The sequence below is a fragment of the Rhyacophila brunnea genome, unplaced genomic scaffold (genome assembly GCF_057557595.1).
Source record: "Rhyacophila brunnea isolate RB1 unplaced genomic scaffold, BYU_Rbru_1.0 scaffold_2, whole genome shotgun sequence".
Taxonomy (NCBI): Eukaryota; Metazoa; Arthropoda; class Insecta; order Trichoptera; family Rhyacophilidae; genus Rhyacophila; species Rhyacophila brunnea.
In genome coordinates, this window is record NW_028232859.1 from 5,863,746 (window position 1) to 5,876,502 (window position 12,757).

Genomic DNA, 12,757 nt, shown 5'->3' on the forward strand with positions numbered 1-12,757 from the left:
TAAATTTTATAAAAAAAAACATACCTAGACAAAGTTGTCCAAAATTCAGTATTCTTTTGGCTCTCTTGAAAATCAGTGATTTTAGATCTATTTTCTATCACTTCTCATTTCCCACACAAAGTATATAGTAAATGACTAAATTTAAACAGAGTAGTGACCAATGCAAATTGGCGTTTATTTAATTATTATGTAAAGCAACTGCCAGAGACTCTAATTAAAATACGTTTTAAGCTATTAAACTTAATATGGGTCTAAATAATTTTAGACCTAAAGATAATTCGACTCCCGCGGGGGGACCTTCGCCCCAAACCCTTTCACAGGTCGACACGGATGTGGCGAGTGTTAATTCAATTGGGCGAGGGTGGTTTGTAGAGATTTTTTGAGGGTTGATGGCCAGTGATGTCACTTCAATTATCTAACAACCGATTACAAATAATCCCATCTATTAAAAACATGCAGGTGTTTTTTTTTTATTAAGTATAAAAATCTGACGTAGGGTTTTCAAGAGGATAATAAATGTGTGTTTACAATTTTATTATTATGCTACTAAACAGGCTTGATTATTCAGAAATTAAATTTTGCTTGCAGACATCTGGTGGTCTTGCGAATTACTTGGGATTTATTCTCCAAATAGTATGTTTTGAAGTACGTGGCAACGCAATACACAGAACCGAGAGGAATAGAATCCGCCTTGGAGAGGCATTCATACAGCAGTGAATTGATTCAGGCGATGGTGATGGGCATATAAATAATAAATCAAATTCGTACAAACATTTCAATGTAAAGATAAAACAATATTGTACCTACAGCGTAATACACTAAATAAAATAAAATAAAACACGTCGCAAAGCCGAAGCCGGTAAAATTATTTATAAGTAGGTATGTACCCAACAATTAAATATTGTTTTATGGTATCTGCATAATTATTACAACATTTTTAATACAGTTATATGATAATATTAATTATTATGTCGGCTGTGGATATCACGATACTAATTAGCGAGACCTTCGTTCTTCGATCGATCCACTGGATTACGATTAGGTACATCCGACTAATACGATTAATTCCAAAGCATAGCCGACAGCAGGATTCATAATCCATATGTGTATTATGGAATCCGGTAGGCCAAGATCACGTTTTGGTAACGCTTGTAAACAGTAATGATACTGGAATAATCGTATAATAGAAAACGGGTGAATGTTACATCACTATATTACGAGGTTGTCCAAGAAGTAAAAGACCTTTATTATTTTAAAAATCAGGAAAATTTTATTTTTTTCAAAAAATCATACGAAATTTTAGGTACATATCCCTACTATTTTTCGATGTCGTCCCTGTTGCGATCGATGCACTTTGTGACTTTGTGAGCCGTGGCACTAGGTCATTGATTCCCTTGTCGTAGAACTCCGCCGCCGCCCTCAAAAATGTTTTACGGCCAAATGTTGCTTTATTTGAAGAAAAATAATTACAAGATAAAAATTATATCAGTGGCGTGCGGTCCATATATGCTGTAGATGCGAAGCATCCTCAGAAATAATCGATAGAATGATATGTAATAACATTATGTGTTTATTATGCAATTCTATTGTAACTTTTGTTTAACTATACTTCATCTAGTGGTCCTATATTTACTTAATTTAATATATTTATATATTATGGAAACTTTTCTGGTTGTAATATTTTCTCTCTAATATATATATTTAGACATATTTATAATCTATGTAAATGTTTGTTTTCCTAAATAATCTATATAGTTAAGGCGCCTTTGATTATAATATAGGTACCGACCTACATTTGAGTGGCAAAATATAATAACTTCAATATTAAAAGGCTTACATAGACTTGAAAGATCAGAGTTCAAATCATAAAGACGTCAGGAGTAACCAAGACACAAAAATCGTTCGCCGTTGGACAATATAAAAAAAGAACTTGGAAGATATCTCATTCCTTCAAAAGTTTTCGCTAAGCATCCGCCCCACTTTGTGTAGTAAATAAATCCAAAGAGTTTAATCAGAAGAAGTGATGTTTTATGTTGGGAGACAAAACAGGCGGCAGAAAGTTTCCGAATCACATGGCAATGGCGGCCATAGTAATACGTTTAATGTACACACCAAGCTTACACAAAAGATAAAATTAATTAGTCGACTCTTTTGAGTGATATCGTAATGGACGCTGTTCAGCGTGGCAGGATAGCCAGGCGTTTCGAACGATTAAATATTATTATTAGTGTTATTATTACGATTACATGCATTTTGAATAATCAACAACAGCTGTAAAGGTCGGCAATATTCATTTAAATTTAAATAATCATTAAAAGATAATTAAATCACCAATGGAAACGGATGCATACATTCAAATGTTTTGACTCGTTTTTGTTTTATGTTTACCAACAGCAACGAAGACAAACTGTAGTAATCGTAAATAATAAACGAATAGAAATAATAGAATACGTAGACAGTGTGATCATGAGCATTGATCATAAATGTGTTATAATTGCCCGCATACAGTAACATTATTTAACGAGCAGCAATTTCTTTCCGCATATTCGACTTAACCAAAAAACATCAGAATATATTGAATTAATTTATTTTATGGTTTTAACCGACAATTCTTAGTAAAAATGCTTTTTATTAATTACGAAGGGACATTGTCAACCGGTCAACTGCTGGAACGGTTGACATATCCCTGTGAAGCGGATCAAACCGGTACTGGTGACAGATTCTTACGACAGTGCAGCTGACTCATTTATGTGTTGGTATCGTTACTGTCAAATGACACTAATATTGCACACTATCGTCATCCATCCAGCAGGAACTAATTCTCCAGTGTGGAAGGATAACGGAATAGAAAGGAGGATGAACACAGACACGTCATATTTCACGGATAACTACGTGACAGAAATGGAAAATAATGAACATTGTCAGTTGAACGTAGAATGAGTTAATAAAGGTTAAATATAATAATTTAAATAACAAGGGAGAGAAAAAATAATAATAACTTTGACTCAATTACCAGCAGCCGCCGGAAGGGACCGGTGGCGCCGGAAGCGAGAAATTTTCTCATTAATATTAATTTTCATTCGGGAGCGGGTCGGGCCTTCGCAAAGCCTGACAAAAGACCCGACTTTTCAGACTAACAAACTGGCCCCAAATTAAATGCTTCGCACTGAGATACCAGTGAAATGGAGTGTGTTGAAAAACACTTAATTACGAATCCATTACGCAGCGCGAGTCGACGAGATGGAAAGCATATTTCGGAACAATACTTAGCGGAATCCAAAACAAAAATAAATACAAAACTACTAATTACTAAGAAAAATGATAATCACTCGGCGGCGCAACGAATAATCATTAAATTTATTGCTCTGGGAGATTTAGCAAGAATTACAATATTTTGTTTTGTTGATTATTTTTGGCTTGTGTTTTATCAGCTTGTAACCAGGATTATTAATTCTAAATTTCTTGGAAACTATGCACACATTAATAAACCCATGCAACAGTTTTGTACAATGTGTCACCGGTCGGTGGATGAATATATTTATTTTCGTTGAAAATGGAAAATTACCGAAAAATACTTTCCATTGATTGTCCCGGAGATAAAATTCCTTCTCATACTTGAATCGGTAGCGAGAATTTTGAATTGACAAGAAAATTACCGGAGGTGTACATACTGTAAGGAAATTTCGATTAGTGATTGGAAAGCATGCCGTTATAAACCGATATTTTGGAAAATTAATAAAATGTTCATTTTGTCAGTTTTGCAACATAATTCAATTTTAAGTCGCACTGATACCGCGAAGAAAGTGTTTTAATGATATGTTTCATTACATATTATATTGATTTACGTTAAGGCTATACTTCAGCTGAGGCATGGTCTAAAAAGATCGTGACTACGCGACGCGCAGATTGTGCAAACGACGCGTGCGGAACAATTTGTCATAAAAATTCAACAAGCGTACATTTAATGTTATGTTTATTGTTATATTAGTAATAATAATAATAATATATTCATTGACATGTTTTTTTTCTCGAGTAAATGCGTAACGTTTTTTAGTCATCTTTACACGATTGATATTCCTCCGACGCCATCACAAAAAAAAATGACGTGCTCACAGCTCGACTATCGAGTTTGGCAACGAGTGCGAAATTTCGTTCCACTTATTGTTGAAAATTATTTGCCGTTTCACTGATGTATGCTTTTAAGGACATAACACTGGCCGAGAATAAAATTTGTCTGGCTTTTAAGTTATACAGAAATATCTGATATACAAAACAAGAGCAGATACAAGATGCATCCACAACAAACTGCATAGTACTACATAGTGCTGCATTACAGCAACGATTATAGAATCATAACGTGTGACAAAATTATAGAAAGCCACATCTAGCAAAGCAGTAGCGCTGCCAACAGAAAGAGATCGTCTCCCATGCGATCCATTTTCATTGTCTCAAATTTATTCAAATCGCTTCGACATTATTTATGAGAAGTGGAAGCAATCTTCGCCGCCGGCGTACAACAAACAAATTCATGATGACACCTACGTGTCGAAGAGGAGGGGAAAACACTGTGAGAACTGCTCAATGAATAGTGCAAGGCGGCCGACGCCGTGACGCTGACGCCCGGGACCGACGCCCGATGACGTCACGGAGCGACGCCCGTCACGTGCCTCTGTTACGCGGGGGCGCATTGCGAGTGACACGCGGCGGATAGGTCAAGTCGGCAAGAGCGCTTTGTGCGAAAGATCAATATAAACACGACACGTGAGCATTCATGACTGTCCGAAGCGGTCACGGGAACAATAATTCTGAAACATTTCAGAATGTACTGAAAGGCTGGCTACACACCTTTATATCACCTGACTGCCTGCTGTGTATACATTACCTTGGCAAATTGTCATAGTACTATATTATTAAACAATTAAACAAATAAAATAATATATTGTACAACTTCCATTCATTCATATTATGATATATTTAGCTATAGGTACTTATATACTTATGTCATATTCACAACTAAAAACCGAGTCATCGTAACACCCACCACTCTTTCTCTTTTTAATCTAAAATTTGGCACCTAGAAATACTATTAAGTGACCGATAATAATGATTATTTCATTGGTGTGAATTTTTAGGATTAATGAAACGAGGATTAAAAATGAGGTGGAGTGACTGTATAGATAGAGGACTGGAGAAAAATAGGTAAACCCGGAAACTGGAGAACTGGCGACTGGCGAGATATATGAGTTAGTGAAGTGCGCCTGTGATTGGTGTCAATTCTCACACCGGGTGTAGAATATGTTAAAATGGGCCAAAATTGGACAATATCAAAAAACAATCACAGCAACTTGTTAGTTTATAACGTATAATAAGATTCCATTCCAATTTGTCATCGGGAGAGTTGTAGGTCGCAAGGCTGTAGTTAATAAGTACATACTAACTTCTCAAAAGACTAGTGTATAGATTTACATAAATTAAAAACACAACTAATACAATAAATAAATTATGAATATAATCAGTCTATCCGCAAAAACGGTAGTTCTTTGAGGAAAAATCGAAATTCTTTACCGTTGTCAGTTGTCACCCACCAATATTCTTGATAATCTGAGGATGTATTATCATGACATCAGGAAAGTTGCACAATTCAATAAACAAGAGCGATAATAATACATACGAGTGTATTAATCAGTAAAAACATTTTCATTACGTCTTCAATTCTCCTGAATGAATATGTCAATACATCTGCTCGGCCCCAGGAGTGGAGTGTTGTAAAACAATGACAAACAACTATAAATTATAATTACAGTATAACCCCTATTTTACGTTTTTTAACGGACTGAAGAAAAAAAACCTAATTGGAGGGAAAATGTGGGGTTATTGAAAAAAAGAACATTTAAATTTTATGTTTCTAAAAAAATAACGTTTTATTAAAAAACAACATTCAATTAAAAATTTTATTGAAAAATCGTTCGAATGTCACGACCCAATCATTGTCAAGTGCGCTCTCTAACGCGTAATATTTTGAATATTTCCGACGTAAATCGCGGGAAAGAAAAACGTAAATGCGGTATTAAATGTACTGAAATACATCGGGACTGAAAAAAATACACGCAATTGCCGGGAAAACGTGAATTCCGGGCACGTAAAAACGAGGTTATACTGTATATGACATAAAAAAAATCATTTTGTCATCACTCATCACAAACAAAATCACAGAACTAGTCATATCACTGGTCACAGTGGAACCGGTAAGGCATCACCTCACGCAATAGCTTCCGGTTTGGCATAGTGTATGGTTGAAACTCCTCCGAGGAAGGCATACATGTCATGCTTTATGACTCAACGATGTGCTCTGTGATTTTAAACTCACCACACTCGCAAAGTGGGGACTCTTTCAAACTCTACACATCATAGAAGAGCAGGAATTCGGAACAAACAACTTCCCAACCTCAACTCTATTTTCACAAAAATGCGAGTTAAAGCTATTCATATTATGGAGGCAGAATACATATTATATTCCGATATTGATGGGTAGGTATGTTTTAAGGGGGGACATGCTCGTCGAAGGTCAAAATTGAGTTTTTATTGTATTTTCAAACCATGATCCTGGACACTCCTTAAACGTTGTAGATAATCTATTTATATAATTTTGAAGCCTTATTATCCTTTATAGTTATTTTAAACATTTTATGACTGCATGAAGTATTTTTGTTACATAAAATAGTATTCTTTTAAACCTCTCGCTCTAATGTTTTAGAATATAGTCATATTTCGGTACAGAACTGTGCAGTGGTGTTAAGATTTTTTACATTTCTTAATTTTTAAACGCATTTATAAAACCATTAGTATAATTTATTACGAGATAATTTTTGTAAAATATTCACGATACAAAATTATTTTGATAATCTCTGTGATCCCAAATTTGACAAGAATTAGGCATTTTATTATTCAAAAAATCGGCAAGATTAACACATTTGAAGATGATTTTAAAGATATTTATTATAAGCTATGTCTTTGACCATTCAAGTGTGATAAAAATCTTATGAATAATGATTGCTTTATAATAATTATTGACCTAAGAATAAGGTAGTGTTTTTTTGAAATACGCCATTTCTTTTGTCATTCCCTAGTGGTTAAGCTACAACATACGGCCGTAGCCATAAAATGACAAACTATAATTAAAGTAGGGAGTAAAATTATGTTAACGCGCGTGTTTGAACATGTACCTAACCGAATTTTTTTTTATTTTTTTTTAAACGGTACATGTTCAAACACGCGCGTCAATATCATTTTACTCTTTACTTTAATTATAGTTTGTCAATTTATGGCTACGGCCGTATGTTGTAGCTTAACCACTGGGGAATGACAAAAGAAATGGCGTATTTCAAAAAAACACTACCTTATTCTTAGGTCAATAATTATTATAAAGCAATCATTATTCATAAGATGTTTATCACACTTGAATGGTCAAAGACATAGCTTTTAATAAATATCTTTAGAATCATCTTCAAATGTGTTAATCTTGCCGATTTTTTGAATAATAAAATGCCTAATTCTTGTCAAATTTGGGATCACAGAGATTATCAATATAATTTTTATCGTGAATATTTTACAAAAATTATCTCGTAATAAATTATGCTAATGGTTTAATAAATGCGTTTAAAAATTAATAAATGTAAAAAATCTTAACACCGCTGCACAGTTATGTACCGAAATATGACTATATTCTAAAACATTAGAGCGAGAGGTTTAAAAGAAAACTATTTTATGTAACAAAAATACTTCATGCAGTCATCAAATGTTTAAAATAACTATAAAGGATAATAAGGCTTCAAAAGTATATAAATAGATCATCTACAATGTTTAAGGAGTGTCCAGGATCATGGTTTGAATATACAATAAAAACTCAATTTTGACCTTCGACGAGCATGTCCCCCCTTAAGAGATAATTACAGTTTCTGTTCCATGATTGGAAAATCCACAGAGCGTTTTCCATGCGGTAGGTCCAGATAGCCATGATGGCATACATCTTCCGGTATGAAACATGAGAAAAAAATAATATCTGAAGATAGGTATTATGATTTATGGATAGGTATTCCATTTTACCAGTAATGTTAAGGAGAAAGAATTCAGTTTGTACTAATGTAGGTATTACGCAAGCCCTTCCAGTCCAGCTAATTTAACAGTTAAATATATTGATAAACAAAGGCAAAGCAATGCTTGAATACAAAATGGCTGAATTAAAATGTATTACAGGAAATGGCGGCAGTTAAGATGCTTTCTAGTACAGAAACGGAAGCTAACTGGACAATGACAGAGCGAAGTGCTTAGAATCAGAGATTGCAAACTCTCCCGTATGTTTATTTTATCTTTAATGTTTTGATTCTAAGGGTGTCACATATTGTTAATTTAATGATATCGATAAATCAGATGGCATGACTGTGAATGAATATATTAATACAGACGAGAGATTAGTGTTGACTCCGTTTAGTAACCATAGTTGCACATTGATAGTTTATATAAGTACATATTATAATAACTGAATTGTTCAAAATTAATTAGGTACATACAACTATAGACAAATAAACGCCGTACGTTTATCATTATACATTGAAATAAAGAACGTATCAGTGATTTTTCGAACATGTGCATTTAAAATCGACGAGTTAAGTAAGGTGAATCGGGGTAAGTGCATATACGGGGTAAGTGCATCTCCGCCTTCTATCTTCCATACATATTATATTAGAATGCTGCCATCTATGAAGAATCTTTTTCAATCAAGTAAATTCACAATATGACCCATAGATGGCAGGTGCACCACACACATAGGTACTTTTATGACCATTCAAAGTTTTTCAGTTGGTTTATGTCAAAGTTCGAGTCAAGAGTGTTGTCGTAATTTATCAATAACTGTACTAAAACTTGTGCTGGGAAACTACAATTTGGTAAGTACCTTTCATTTGAATTATAGTTTGATGTGTATATATTTGTATAATGAATACTTAAAGATATTCTGACTTATAAGACCAGATGCACTTCCCTCCATAATTTTACATACTGGGGTAAGTGCAACTCTCTCTAGTTGCACTTGCCCCCAAATATTTTTGTATGGAAGGAAATTTAACTAGTGATGGGAAATACTTACTTAAGTGAGTACTTAGGTACATATTTTAAAAATCTAAACAAATCTTTTTAAATTATAGTAAGTACTTACTTACTATTATTTATTTAAGTACAATATTTTAACATTGCAAATTTTAAATATAAAATGAAGTGAGTACCTACATACTTATGTTGGTTTTTTTTTCAGAAAGAAAATGCCGAGGAATTATATTAGAAAGACTTCTAAAGCGTCTACTTATACCAAAGAAAAACTTTTAGAAGCAGTGGAAGAGGTAAAAAACGGTCGCATAAATGGGTACCAGGCAGAGAAAAAATTCGGAATACCCAGATTGACAATTATGTGTTATGTTTCTGGGAGGCGTGGGAAAAAATCTACTACGATGGGGCGAAGTACAGCACTACCGGCTGAGGTTGAAAAAAGCCTAGCCGAAAATCTACACGTCATGGAGAAACATGGATTTGGACTTTCTAAAAAAGAAGTAATTGAGTTAGTCGCCCAATATATTGCGGATAACAATTTAACAACACCTTTTAAAAATGGAATTCCGGGTCATGATTGGTATATGGGATTTTCAAAACGGAACAATTTATCAATAAAAAAACCCCAACCTGTCGAATATGCCAGGAAAAGAGTTTTAGATCCGTTTATAATAAACGAATATTTTGACATTTTAACAAACGAGATAGAAAAACTGGATCTTCAAAACCGCCCTCATCAAATATGGAACATGGATGAGACTAGTTTCTCCAAAGATCCCAGCAAAACTAAAGTCGTTGGGCTTATTGGACATGCTTCCACCAGAACGATTAGTTCACCAGGAAGAGATAACACTACTGTTCTGTTGGGATGCAGTGCAGGTGGTGATAAATGTCCACCACTTATTATTTTTAAAGGAAAATTTGTGTGGGATGAGTGGACTGATCCTGAAAAGTCTTCAACTACCCGATATGCGGCTACCAAAAACGGTTGGATGGAGACATCAATTTTCGAAAAATATTTCAAGGAGAGTTTTCTTCCATCAGTAGGGCCAACCCGCCCAATATTATTAATTTATGATGGCCATACGACACACATAAGCTTGGGCATAATTGAGGAGGCCAGAAAACAAAATGTCACCATAATAAAATTACCTCCACATTCCAGCCATATACTCCAGCCACTCGACTTGAGTGTAATGAAATCGATGAAAGACGCATGGGATGAGAACCTCGTAAAGTGGCAACGGCTGCATGTAGGTTCCAAACTTCCAAAAAAGATTTTTTCAAAAATACTTACAGATATTTGGAATAAGCTTGATCCCCAAATAATAAAAAATGGATTCAAAAAGGGTGGTATTCAACCACTAGATAGAAACGCTATAAATACGAACAATTTTGATCCTCTAACTTTATCACGCTGGGAAAAGTTTCGTCTTCAAAAATCAGAGACGATTGAACAAATAACCACTACTGATTTTGAATTCTGTATTGATCAGAGTAATCAAGCAATCACAGAAATATTGGATAAATCAAATCACGCTTGGGATGAAGAATCAGTAGGTCCAACAATCAATAAAGAGCCGTTTTCATCAATAGAAAATTTGGAAGCATTTTATGCTATACCTTCCACCTCAGAACCTTTTGAAACACAATTTGAACCACATATAGAAGATTGTATTCAATATTCCGAGCCTTCTACTTCTACTGCAAGAAATAGCTGCCTTGACCCGTTAAAGAAGATAACAATTTTAGAAGACAAAATAATTAAGCCAGCTAATTTAGATTTCATGGATAACGATGAAAATATTTCAGAAATAGTGCCAATCAAACGGTCATTTGAAGAACTCATGTTAAGATCTATACGAAGAAATGAGCCTGCTAAAGTAAAAAAGACAAAAGTTTCACATGGAGCGGAAGTTATAACGTATGATGATGTCATAAAACGTTTAAATGATAAGCTCGAAGAGTCTAAAAATAAAATGAGTACTAAAAAGAAGTTCCAGGAGAAAACTAAAGTAATTTGCAAAAAGATAGCACCAAAAATAAATCATAAAAAACATTTACAAACTGTAGCGTCATTGTCAGAAACAGATGTCAGTGAATCTGAATGGCAATCGAGTTCTGAAGATGAAAGTGATTATTTTCTAAATTTGTTAATGGAAGAAGATCTATCGTTAGATACTTTTGATACGAGGGTGGGTCAATAAGTCCTTAGAAAAGCCGACAAGTGGCGCGACTAGTACTGTAAGCGGTTTGTTTTCATGCAGCGGCACTACCGATTCAGTATGCTGCGAAGTTTCAATCAGATTGGTCGGGTTGTTGTGTGTTTTTCGTACATTTAAAAAAAAAATTTGCTTGTGGAAAATGGAAAAATGGAAAATGGAGAAAATTGAGTTTAGAGCTGTTATTAAACATTTTAATATAAAAGGGTTAACAGCAAAGGAAATAAAAAATGAGTTGGATTTAGTTCACGGCATATCTGCTCCTTCACTTGCAACTATTTATAACTGGTTAAATGAATTTAAACGTGGTCGTACATCAACAAAGGATGAACCACGCTCAGGACGTCCTGTAGAGGTGACTACACCAGAAATGATCAATAAAATCCACGATATGGTGTTAAGTGACCGAAGATTAAAGTTGAGTGAGATAATTGAGGTTACAGGGATCTCAAAAGGTAGCGTCATTTCTATTTTACATGACAAATTGGGCATGAAAAATATTTCTGCAAGATGGGTGCCGCGTTTGCTCACAGTCGACAATAAACGCAATAGGGTGGTGGCCTCTAAAGCCCTGTTGTCGCTCATGCAACGCAATCCGGATGAATTTTTTCGTCGCTTTGTGACTGTAGATGAAACATGGATACACCACTATACTCCCGAGACGAAAGAACAGTCAAAGCAGTGGATTGCGAAGACAAACCATGTCCAAAGAAGGCGAAAACCGTAAAATCAGCTGGTAAGGTTATGGCTACTGTATTTTGGGATGCACGTGAAATTATTTTCGTTGACTATTTGGAAAAAGGAAAAACAATAACAGGGGATTATTATGCATCTTTATTGGACCAGCTAAAAAACGAAATTGAAGAAAAATGGCCTCATTTAAACAGGAAAAAAATCCTCTTTCATCAGAACAATGCCCGTGTTCACACATGTTTACGATCAATGGCTAAAATTGAAGAATTGAAGTTCGAATTGGTCGACCACCCACCGTATTCGCCAGATTTAGCCCCCAGTGACTTTTTCCTTTTCCCAAACTTAAAAAAATGGCTAAGTGGATAAGGTTTTTTTGCAAATGAAGAAGTCATCGATCGGACAAATGCTTATTTTGAGGACCTTCCGAAAACTTATTTTTCTGACGGTTTAAAAAAAATTGAGAAACGTCTAACCAAGTGTATTGAGCTCCAAGGAGATTATGTTGAGAAATAAAAAAAAAATACAAAAATAAAAACTGTTTTAATGCTTTTTTCTAAGGAATTATTGACCCACCCTCGTACCAATGATATTAACGAGCGATTGGAAATAAATGTACAAAATCTAAATATTGAAAAAAAAGAACTTGGTAATTGGATACTTGCCAAATTTGTGGCAAAGAAGAGCCTCAAACATTATATAGGCAACATTTTAAAAATTGACGAAAGAAAGAAGGTAATCATTGC

The 12,757-nt window shown here is 34.5% G+C and overlaps 2 protein-coding genes across 11 annotated transcripts in view; one reads left to right on the forward strand and one right to left on the reverse strand.

The window, feature by feature from the left end:
• LOC147071750 (uncharacterized) overlaps positions 1-12,757 on the reverse strand; it is a 131,733-nt gene that overhangs the window by 36,294 nt on the left and 82,682 nt on the right. The window lies entirely within an intron of this gene.
• Positions 9,278-12,022, forward strand: LOC147071751 (uncharacterized). The gene has a single exon (XM_085947098.1). The coding sequence runs from the start codon at positions 9,315-9,317 to the stop codon at positions 11,304-11,306; it is 1,992 nt and encodes a 663-aa protein (XP_085803224.1). The 5' UTR covers positions 9,278-9,314; the 3' UTR covers positions 11,307-12,022.